We start from the raw sequence: 12,723 nt of genomic DNA on the forward strand, positions 1-12,723 counted from the left end.
ACAGTGATGTGATGAGGATCTAACATTTGTTGCAATTTTATCGTAGCATATATCAAGTTTGTTATTTAGAGAAGACTTAAAACCTGTCCCTAGTGTAGGGCCTTTGTCTTTGATCTATTTCATAATTTAGGGTATGTTCTTGATTCCGGAGAAAGGAGATTAAAAGCTAATGCTCCCCCTTTACACACAGCAAAAGTAAAGAATAAAATGAGAATTTAGAAGAATAAATTTATAGGCACATACAGGCTGCTTTATCAAGGATTCCCTAACAAATATTCTCAGTACAAGCAGAAGCAAAAAAAAAGTGTGATACTCTGCCACTAAGTGAAAAAAAAACTGCTGAAGTATTTCAGCACTGGAAACTAAGTAAAATACTATAGCGGTGCTGTACTTCTACATTGTTTTACTTTGTCCTGTGATACTATTATGATGCAGTTCTTAATTACACTGCGTAATACTTCAGCCCTGCTGTTCTAGTCTGTTCTGTAATACTGTTGTGACGCAGTTCTTAATTATACTGCATAATACTTCAGTCCTGCTGTTCTAGTCTGTTCTGTAATACAGTTGTGATGCAGTTCTTAATTACACTGCATAATACTTCAGTCCTGCTGTTCTAGTCTGTAATACTGTTGTGATGCAGTTCTTAATTACACTGCATAATACTTCAGTCTTGCTGTTCTAGTCTGTTCTGTAATACTGCTGTGATGCAGTTCTTAATTACATTGCATAATACTTCAGTCCTGCTGTTCTAGTCTGTTTTGTAATATGTTTGTGATGCAGTTCTTAATTACACCATTAATACTTAAATGCTGCTGTTCTGCTCCTGTAATATTATTATGATGCAATTCCTAATTACACAACGTAATACTACAATGATGCTGCTGTACTCTGTGCAGTGATACTACGGTGATGTAGTTTCTAATTACACAATAAAATAATTTGGTGCTGCTGTTATACTCTTTCAAATAACAACTACACTGTTGAAACCAAAGCAGGCAGCTTGGATAACTTAAAAAATAAAGGCACTATTAAAAGTAATGTACAAATCTTGAGTACAATGGAAAACATCAATAGTCCTTCAATTCATAAACAATTGTGCAATATAGCCAAAATAAAAATCCATTTATTAACTCAGAGCAATTATGCCCACAAACAACAATTGTATGTTTCCATTTAACCCAAACATTTCTGGAAGTGGGTTAAGTTATACCCAAAATATAACAATCTAAGGAAAATGCTGTGCTACAAGTTAACAGACAACTGTCTACCAATTTTAATCAATGAATTTGCAAATATGCCATTTGTCATATAATCCAAAAATAATAGTCTTGACAAAATGTCTGACCCTTCACCCTATACACCCCTTTTATGCATAAAGCATAGTAAAGTAAAATAAATGTTGGCCCTGCTGGACAAAAAAATCCCATTAAAGGATGGAGGGACTGGGAATAATATTTTTGGTGGGGTTATTTGTTGCTATAAGGTCAAGAATGATATGGCTTGGAATTTAAGAGGGCTCTGCTTAAAGGTATATGCCTAAGCATCTCATGGTCTTCATGATCACCTGACTAATATCTATCTATCTATCTATCTATCTATCTATCTATCTATCTATTTAGAGACATTTGATTACTGGGAAAGTCCAACTGGGTAGAAGCCCATTTTCAGTGGAGGCCTGGGAGAAAAGCTTAAAATTATTACAAAACATTTAAAGAACAATAATTTTACAATCTACAAAAATAAAACATCTGCAGTTTAAATAATTATAACAAATTAGACATAATATAAAAACATTGGTTAAGAATCAGCACACATTACATGACAATCATTTAGTATTTAGAGAAATGCTAGACAGTTTGTAGAGAAACTAAAGGTAAGTTATTCTAATACAAACAGGAACTGCAATATGAAGTGAGGGGAAAACAGGCTTATGGCATATTTAGAGAGAATGTCAGGGAAGAGAATTTGATAGAAGTAAGGAAGTAAGTGAAGAAGGGAGGGTAAGGAGGTATAAGGAATGAAAAGGCACTTGTCCACATTTAGGAATATAGTTTATCCTGTTTTTTTAACAAGAACAGAGACAGATTTTAGCTAGGTAGTCTTTCAGAGTGGTTTTGAAAGATAGGAGGGAGGTTATTTACCTGATCACTACAGGTACATAATTCCAGGCCTTAGCAACCATCTATGAGTACAGACAATGCCCAGCAGCTTTGATAGGTTCAGACAGGAGATTTTGGTCACTGGATTGCAATGACTGACTGGGTATATAGTTATGTAGAATGTTTTTAGTGTTAAACAAGCAGATGGATGCCAGATAATTTTCATACCTCATTACTGAACTTATTTTAGACTTAAAAATGTTCACGTAAAATTAAATTTAAATATCTTGTTTGGTAACAACATTATGGTTTTCTTGGTATACCAAAGTTAAGAATGCAGAATACATTAATGCATTAGGAAACTTTCTAACAGTTGACATCTGTGACTTACTTATTCTATTCTTGCATCCCATTGGAACAGTGGGGGTTATACTTCATCGAGATTAAGTAAGGGGGGCACAGGACAATGAATGTGTTTGTTTGAACAACTTTTGGAGATCATTTTAGCAAACAACTTTATCTTCTTTGACATACCTCTCAACTGTCCAGATTTTTCTAGAATGCCCAGATTTTTGCCACATATTTTTGGTCTGTTCTTCATAAATTTTTGGTTTTCTGGCAAATGGTTTTCATGCTGTTGAGGATGGAAGCCAGAAAATAATGACAGGTATTTGAGTTTCAGACGTTATACCCATGCTAATGGAAAACCTGTCATTCTCTCATCTTTCTAAGTTTATAAGAGCAATATTTAAAAATTGCCCCTGACTTTGGGACTTTGTCCCGCATTATTTATGGCTTTGTCTAGATTGTTTGCTCTAAAAGCTTGAGATGTATGATAACTTTACAGGTAGTAAGAAGCTGTGCATATGTTAGTTGAGGAGGCAATTCTAACAAATTTAGGCTTTTTTGGGTTCTGAAAGGGATATTTGCTGCAAATTTAGCAACTTTGTTATAGCATTGTTCAAGTGTTCATTTTTGTGAAGCTTGGAGTCTAGTAAGGATGGAAGTGACATAAGAGTGGAGAGGAGATAAGTAGTAGCAAGTGTAGTTTTAGTTACATCAGTGAGAATGTTTTTGGCTCTGTAAAACATACCTAGTTTTTGATGAGTTTTTCTTATGCAATTTTATATATAAAGGTTGAATGTAAGATTATCATCTATTATACAATGACCCACCCCCCATTAATATTCTAAAACGTGCATACTGATTGGCCAGCATGCCCATTGTAAATCCCACAATATACCAATGGAAAAAGGTCCGGTAGCCCGAACTTTTTTCCATTGGTATAAAGTGTCCAAAACTTTGTTTTTAATTGAAAAAAAAAAAAAAAACGGAGACGTTCTTTTCTCTGTTGCTTCCATTTCAAAGCTTTGATGTACTGGGTATGCATGAGAACACAAGTCCCATACACATGTGCAGTACATAAACACAAGGAAGCAGTATACCACCACCAGCGGAAGAACAGTAATGTGCCATTATACAAAAACATTATTTAAGAAAAGTATTTTTTTCTTAAATAATGTCATTGTATAATAGCAATAACCAACTCTGTGGTTGTGGTATATTGAAGATTTACCCACAGTTAGCTTTATTTAATCACTCGGGCTTCGGCCTCTTGATTAAACCACACCAACAATGGGTAAATCTTCAGTATACCACACCACATCGTCGGTTATTGCTTAAGTATCATCCCTACTAATTTGCTATGAGAAGTGACTTCAATGGTTGTGCTATCAAGATAGATGACTTTAAATTTTATTTTTTCATAAGAGAGGGGTTTGGGGAAAAAAAGTAGTAGTTTGGTCTTTTTTGGGTAGACCATGAGTTCTGAGTTGTGAGTTATGAAGCCATGTTTCAGTGGATGTTAAAGATTCCTGAGTAATTTTTTGGAGGTGTACCATGTTGCTAAATGTGTAAATGAGAGTGGAATCATCTGCATATTGTATTAGTATAGCCTGTTGTATGGCTGTATAGAGAGTGTTAGTGAATATGTTAAAGAGGAGAGGACCAAGGACAGAGTCTTGTGGTACACAGATGGTGACTGGGAGGTAAGGAGGGAGCATGCCATTTTACTGACTGATACTTATTGGGCAGGTAGCTTTTGAACCATAGAAGGATGAGCTTAGAGATACTGACTGAGAACACTTGAAGTAGAAGATGGTGTAACAAACAAACAAGTCTAGAAATAAGGAAGAGACTAGTTTGCCATTATCTCTAGCTTTGTTGACAGTGTCTATATAGGTTAAGAGGGCAGTGTTATTACTATGGGAAGGATGGAAGCTGTATTGTGTAGGGGACATGAGTTTGTCCTGCAGGAGATAGTCTAGCAATTGTTTTTGAATACATTTTTCAAGTATTTTGGCAAGGAGAGAGAAGATTGTTATAGGTCTAAAGTTATTAATGTCTGCTGAATTTCCTTCTTTGTGCAGAGGAATTATGTGTGACTTTTTTCAGAAAGAGGGATATGTGTTTCCTGGATTGATCTACTTATAGATTGATACAAGAAAGGCAATGGTATTGGTGCTATTTGTATGTACTCACTTGGAAGGTCATCAACTGGAAAAGAGCATGGTTTAAGTTTTAGATGTTGAAGAATCCTTGGTTAGAGATGCAAAACCATCTATAAAATAAGAGTTGAACTGTATTGAAATTTCAAGTGGTGAGTTATCGGGAGAGTGGTTTGGTTTGAATTTTTGGCCAGAATGTAACATTTCTTTAGTGGATGTCCAAATTTTTTAGGGTTGAGTTTAGTATTATTCTAAAAGTTATCATACCATAGTTTTTTGTCTTCATTTACTTGCTTTTTAGTATGATTGTGAAGCATTATGAAGATATTGAGGTGCTTATATTTTTGCCATTCTTTCCATGCTTTTTCTCTATCCTGCATTAGCATTCTACTCTTTTTTGATAGACAAATTGCATTACTTGCTTTAGTCTCTTCCTTCTAAGAGGTGCAAGGCTATTTAAGATATTTAGAAAAGTTGTACTGAATTTATTTACAGCATTGTCTAACAGGAGGAGTTTTTGTTAAGATATGATAATGTAGTAATGAATATTTCTGGGTTAAACTTGGAAAAGTTCTGTATTGCTTTATAAATATGTTGCTTATCTGGATGTGTGAGATGTCTGGTCATACAGACTGGGAGATTAGTGTGATATTGTACCTTATGGTGAAGTAATTGCTATGGTCTGATACTAGGATCCAGTCTAATAGGGAATTTGATGTTTTGCTATAATGTGTGGAGCTACTAATTAGATATGTGAAACCTTTTAAGTTCATGCTAGATGTAGGGGAGATAGAGTTTATGTACAAACAATTGACATTTATTTTTTCTTGTAGAAATGTTATGGATATCCAGTGTAGGATATCATCAAGTATCGTTTCATTGTCATTAGAAGGGAAGTAAAGGACAGTGATACATATTTGTTTAAAATTGTTTATTTTGAGGAAAGCAATAAGAAGCTCTGCTGAACTGAATATTGGTATTAGTTTACGGTAAGAGGAAATGTGGTAGGTGGTAGGAAATATTAAAGCAATACCACCACCTTTCCTCGTTATATGGCCATTATGGTTGATATTATAGCCAGTAGGTAAAACTCTGGAGTCGTTTATGCTGGTTTTAAGCCAAGCTTCAGTTGCAGTGAGAATGTCAGGCTTATGCTGGGCAATCCAGTTATCCAATCATGTAGTTCAGCGGTTTTATTTCTTCTGCTTCTAACATTTATAGCAGCAAAATTTAGATCATCAGGGTTGAAGATTGGCTATTGTTGGTTTAGAGAAGTGTGTGGGAGAGAACTATCTCCATGTTCACTGTAATACGTGGGGCCAGGATTAGGATGTACATCTCCTCCTAGAAGGATTTTAGTATATTGGGGAATTGTGCATACTTTTTTTTGAAGAGGATTCTTGCACTTTATTTTGTTTTAGTTTGAGTTGAAGTGCAGTTAATCAGTCTAAATTTGTCTTATGGTCCTATTCTCCTAATGATCTGACACTTTAAGACCCTAAATCATAGAAACCTACAAGGAGTTAATAAGTAACCTGATGAAACATGTATTTGCCCTTGCTGTATCACAAAACTGTATGCCAACCATTTAGAAGAATACATTATTAAAACTTCTTCCCAAAATCCCCAGTCCTCAGTCTTCTGTTGACCTTCAATGAATATCCATAAACCCCATGTTAGGCAAAGTCCTAGACTATATTGTATACTCCCAGCTTATAAAGCATATTCAAAAGTACTTCCTTACCTTGAGGAGCCTACATTGTTTATGGACATGACATAGCACCCTAACAGCTCTGTAGGCTCTTGAAGATGACATATTGTGTAGCATGGGCAAAGCAGTACAATAAGTACAGTTTTTCTAGACCTGCACAATGTCTTCAGTCTAGTTCACCACTCTGTGCACCAAGGTGTCCTAATTTTCATTAGGAATAGCTTAAATGCATGCCAGTGGTTTAAATACTGTTTCTCTCTCTTTTCACTTCTTATCATTCTGCCCTAACCAGAACAGTCTCCAAGGATTAGTTCTAGAAATGTTTCTGTTTTCCATCTGTGTTAACAAGCTACCAGCTGACCTGTCTACTCTTCTTATAAACATATATGTAGATGACATGGTCATTTACTGGTACTGGTTTTCCTCACTCTAACATGAAAAATAATGTAAAATTGACCTTTTACCAGTTTCTACCTGGCTAACCCAGACAAAACCTTTTCTAAACCCTCTATAAAAACATGATTTTTTTTTAACTAATCAAAAACTAGATTTGGTTCCTGACAAATGGCTCATAAATGACAGGTAGTAACCCCTTGAATTTTTACCATTTTTAAAAGCCTATGTCTATGGACAGACATCAAATCTAGCTGGGGGGGGTGCTGTTGAACTTAAAGAGCAAAAGCAATCTAATTCTGTAACTCTGTCCTCAAGGATTTTTTTCAATTATTATTTTTAATGATGGAAGGAGAGTTTACAAGTCTTACAACTTAGTCAGATCATAAACAAATACAATATGTGATACATGGCTGCTATTGTTGTGCACCTTCTTTTAACCAGGATAGAAGAGAAAATGTATAGAATTATATGCAGACAAAATAATATCACAATGGTCATGGGAATCACGTGGCATGAGATGGTCATTATGTGGAAATGAATTATTGAAAGCAAGGTTAACTAACAATAACAATACTTACAAAACAGCTGGAGGAAAAAATAAAATAACATAAAATGAATTAACTAAATAACAAAAAACAAACTAGGCAAAAATAAAAACAAACAGGCGAGGAGAAATGACCACCGGAACATAGAACCAGTTACAAAATGTATTAAATTAGCGCTTTTGTTCACAATTGTTAGTGAACAAAAGAGAATACATTTTGTAACTGCTTTTACTTTCTGGTGGTCAGTTCTCCTTGCCTTTTTGTTTTCATGAAATGAATTAAGTAAACTGCACTGCTACTGATACCCTGATGAGCAGATGTAAGTATCTGTAAAACAAGTGATGGAGAGAGAATGTAAGAGCAGTTCGTCTGAAGGAGGGAGTAGAACATGCAGCCTCACGGATGTGTGCAGAAGAATGGCTGGTCATACCAATGATGCTCCTGTAGTGGATTAGCTAATTGACAAGGTATGCAGTGCTTGTTAAATGTGTTATCAGGTAGAAAAATCTCAAAATTCTTTCATATTTTATCACTCATGCATAAGTTAAATAATAAGGTGAGACTTCAGCCTTGTGGAATACTTATGTTCAGATAAGAACTTGTGGAATATCTGCATCCAAATTATAAATATAAGTACCTGATTGGCAAGTTTGACTCTTCAGACCAATTTGCTTGCCATTGTTTACCCAGATGTTACCGGCTAATCTTAAAGCTAAGAGTTTTTGCATCAAGACCAAGCCACTGATGCAGTCAGAAGCACTACTAAAGTCAATAAGTTGTGCCTTTACAATGTAATAGTCATCACAACTGATACACAGCCCCAGAAAAATAGATGGTTGACTACTGCAGATTAGCATTTCCTGAATGCAGGCTACATAATACCATTCTTGCTTGAGTGGTCTTCTCACATGTGATTTCTATTATAAATTTCATAGTGTCATGTAAAGCCCAGTTGCCATACTCACAGCCTCTTTTCAGTCATCAGTGAGATAATATCCTTACTGGTATATATTAAATAATTAACACAATATGGCCCCCATTGCTAACTTAACTTTGTAAGTTCATAACAATTAATATGAGAAGTAATTCAATATCTGAAGAATTATCTTTATACTGAGCACTAAATTTGTTACCAAAAGCTATCAAGGCCTAACCCAACCTAAAGAGGTAGCCTTCTTCAATGAGTAATACAATTTCTTTACTTTATCACTATTTTAACCTCAAAAGAGCAAATATATTCCTTGAGTACTTGGTATTACTCCCAGTAACAAATGGAGATCAGCTCTTCTTTCTCCTTTTTGAACCTTATGAAGTGAATTAAATGCAACACAAATAGCATAACATAATATAATAACAAAATTGTGTGTGTGCTCATGCATATCTGTGTATATGTATATGTGTGCACATGTTCACATTTAAACAGGTGTTCGTGTGTGTTCATTTGTGTGTGTGTGTGTGTGTGTGTGTGTGTGTGTGTGTGTGTGTGTGTGTGTGTGTGTGTGTGTGTGTGCACATGCTCTCGTGTGGGTGTGTGTTGGTGGTGTGTATGTATATATATATATATATATATATATATATATATATATATATATATATATATATATATATTGTGTGTATGCAAATTAAACTGTATAATGTTTGCATATGGGAATAAAAGACTGTAGTTAAACCTGCAGAGATAACAGATCATAAGAAAATTGTGAAATAAAAGCTGTACAGACAAACTCAATGTATTTTGATTTATTCTTCATGATTTTCTAGATTTTCAAAAAAAAACATGTAATTATCTCTGAAGGACCTGTACAAAACCTTAACAGCTGCAGTTTTAACTTGACAAAATATTAACTCTTACAATGTTTATGCTATCTAAGATGTTAGCTTTGAATTCAACGTACTATTTTGTTCCTTAATAATTATACAGTGTGTCTTCTTCTTGAGTAATTACAGAGATATGTGGAAAAGCAATGGTACCTGCTGAAAATACCTACAAATGCACTTTTATCATTTACATGTAGACTTTGAATGTTTCACATCTCTGAAGGCAAATATAGAGAAATGCATATGTAAGTCAATATACAGTACTTCAACAGTAATCTACAGATGGTAGCTGCTTTAAAAAACATAACAACAGGGATATGTCAATGAGCAAATGTAATTGTCAAGCCTTCAAATCCAAAACAAGGCCATGTCCTGTGCACAAGGCATCTAGATACAGGAGGCTAACAGATTCAGATGTAACACTAAGGAGAAATGGAGTCATTGTTATTTGAAGGAAAACGTCCAAATGCAATTCTTTAACACAAACTGACATTTTGCCATTATTCCAAAAGATCTGAAATGCTTTAGCATATAGTCCACATTTACTCATGAGAAACCAATAAAACACATTAATCCAAGGATGGTAAAATGATCGTCAGATAAACAAAAGGGAATGCCAGTCCATACCTGGAAGAAATTCAATATTATTATTATTACTTTTTTTTAAAGAGGGAAGACCAAGAAACCAGAAAATGTGGAATACTGCCATCCTCCGACAAGATTGCCCTTCTCCAATTTCAAATAAACTTTATCCTCCTTGTCTAGATATAGTAGAACTCCATTAGTTGCAGCTTCTCGAGTGACATCCTTGTCCCCTGCGAAAGCAGAAATTACTGGCTTACCATTTAGCATCAGATTGACCTGCAAAAAAAAAGCACACACAGTTAGATTTTATTTCAAGAAAGCTGCCTACTGTTGATTTCTATATGAAAAAAATCAATTAATGCACAAAGAAAACCATTCATAGTCAGTTTTTTAAATTTCCAGTAAGTGGTATTTGACATTTTGTTTCTGAGTTGACTTATTTCTTAACTGAGTGGTTACATATTATAAATTATGTTTATTTTATTTCTTTGCATCTCTATATCTGTCTATCTAGCTAGCTATAAGTATCTCAGTTGCTTGAATGACAATTGTACCTGTCAGTTGTTTGAATGGCAATTTTGTCAACAATGTTGGCAAAGTTTTCAGGGGTGAAAATTGGTCAGAACACTCTTTGCAGAGTGCTGTTCACACTGAAAGTAGGAAGTTTAAATGTTTAGTGTCAGGTATGTGGTCTGCAAGTGTTTGCAGGTTAGGATTAGAGTAAAGGCTAGGTAAGGGGACAGGTTTAATGGTGTGTGTGTGTGTGTGTGTGTGTGTGTGTGTGTGTGTGTGTGTGTGTGTGTGTGTGTGTGTGTGTGTGTGTGTGTGTGTGTGTGTGTGTGTGTGTGTGTGTGTGTTTGTGTGTGTGTGTGTGCGTGTTTGAGTGTCTTGTGAAGTGGCACTGTTAGAAAACTTTTTTTTTAAGGTAATATGACTAGCATTAGTGGCAGAGGCATTGTTAGGAGTAAGGTTAGAAGACATTAGTAGGGTGGGGTACTACATTTTCTGTTGGCTTAAAAGAGTCTAAAGTCTAGCTACATTTTTGGACAATATCCTACATTAAATCAGGGCTAGCAGTGGCAAGAAATATTGCCATAATAACATGAAATTGCATCTAAAGAAAAAAGAAAGAAAACAACTGATTTGATTCGGATAAATGTAGAACATTACTTAAACAAATTTGTGTAAGCAAGAGTGAATGACTTGATTATAGAACTTCAATAATTTTCCTTAAAGCCTTAAAACTGCACCTCTTAATTACGTATATTAGTTATAGGGGTGCAGGAGGCAAAGCCATCTGCAATGAAGATGTGGGGACTTCTGTCTTGTAAAATAGAATTGTACACTTGAGACCATTTGACTGAACTGGGTTATAGCATCGCTCATACAAGAAAATGAATCTGACAAAGAGTACCTATCCTGTCTATGCCTAGGCATTCATTAAAAGGTCTAGCGTGACATGTAGAACCTGCTCCCATGATGCTGTAATTTGTGATTCAGACATATTAGCTTCAATGAGGTTAAGACCTCATTATGGGCTAATATGTGTATCTCTGAATTGCAGTTACTACTGTGACATGCAAATTATTGTTGATCAGCATGTCACAATAGTAAACTGCTGCTCATGTAGGCATTGGCATTTCCCCCTACAGTCACTCTCCCACTATCATAGGTACACATTCAAATGCAGGCACACAAGCACACACTTACATACATTTACACATGCACAAACATATACTACAGTCCCCATACCTATCCTCCTGACCTCTCTGCCCTACCATGGTTCTCCCCACCCACCCCAATCACTATTTTAGTTTTAGTGCCATTATAACACATTTTCAGAATCCCTGATGTCTAGCGATCCCCCATAAACCCTGATACCGGTACTGATGCTGGTGTCATTAAGGCACTTTAATAATGTATAACCCTGGGTTTAGTGATTCCACCCACCCTGTGAATATTGCACCAATGTTGGTGCCATTGTGGCACTTTACTAATATGTATTCCTTATGGCTAGTGTTCCCCCACATCCCCATTCACCTTACTGCTGTCTGTGCCATTCAGGCACTTTAATAATATGTATACTTGTAGTCTAGTGACTCCTCCCTTCCACCAATCCCTATAGTAATGCCAATGCCATCATGGCACTTATATGTATCTCTGTTGGGTAGTGTCCACCCCTCACCCAATCCCTATACTGCTGTTGGTGCTATTAAGGTACTTCATGGATGAGTTATCTGTGATGTCTAGTTTCACCCCCACCACCTGATCCCCATACCATGGTCATGATGGGTAGTAGAGCACAGTCCTTTGGCTGTTTTCAATACCATGAAATGCACAGCATGTAGATTTCTTCCTGGGGGCAGTTCTGGGTGACAGAGTACATGGCTAATTAGCATATGCCTATCCTTAGGACTGTCTCATTAGCATTCAGCATGGAATGCAACACAGCATTAAGATTGTTGCTGAATATAGAATGGGTACCATGACATGTCTACAAAGGTGTACACATCATACTATCTTAATGAATCCCCCCATTTCTTCAACCACAAAGAGAATAGTTAATTTTTTTTAAGTTATAAAGGTGATTCTACACAGCAAATGCTGTATCTCTTTCATTGTTAGCCTTGAAAATGGCAGCTACTGCATTCATGCAGTAGTTTGAAAAACAATTACTTTGCTCATCTCAGATCAAAATACTGAAGAATGCTGAAGTAGTATAACTACATGCTCCAAAAGAGATACAAGCTCTTTACTTCAATGATTTCTAAAATATTTATACAAACTTTGTACTCTGTAGTTGTTAAGTACCTAGCAGCTGAATGGTATTAACAGGGAATGTGTAACCTCCTTTCTGCCCAGAAAAAAAAAAGTTTGAAATGTCTGAATAATAAAAGCTGTCACACTTGTGAGGTTGTTTGAAAAGAAAAAGCTAGTCTTACAACGTTGACTTAAAATATTGGCAGTTGTAAATGTTATTGGCTGTGGTCATTGATTTAAATGAAGGGTCATAGCTTTGCTGAGTGGCAGAATTTTGTTTTCCAGTTTAAAAAACTGTGAGT

General features: G+C 35.5%; 1 protein-coding gene across 1 annotated transcript in view; it reads right to left on the reverse strand.

Annotated features, from left to right (window-relative positions):
- Positions 1-8,983: 8,983 nt before the first annotated feature.
- Positions 8,984-12,723, reverse strand: part of CBLN4 (cerebellin 4 precursor) — a 303,381-nt gene continuing 299,641 nt past the window's right edge. The window contains exon 3 of the mRNA XM_044090041.1: positions 8,984-9,937. Within this exon, the coding sequence (XP_043945976.1) occupies positions 9,740-9,937 (198 nt within the window). The 3' untranslated portion in view covers positions 8,984-9,739. The remainder of the gene's footprint in view (positions 9,938-12,723) is intronic.

This window comes from Protopterus annectens, chromosome 12.part0 (genome assembly GCF_019279795.1).
Source record: "Protopterus annectens isolate FY-2018-M chromosome 12.part0, PAN1.0, whole genome shotgun sequence".
NCBI classification, from domain to species: domain Eukaryota; kingdom Metazoa; phylum Chordata; order Ceratodontiformes; family Protopteridae; genus Protopterus; species Protopterus annectens.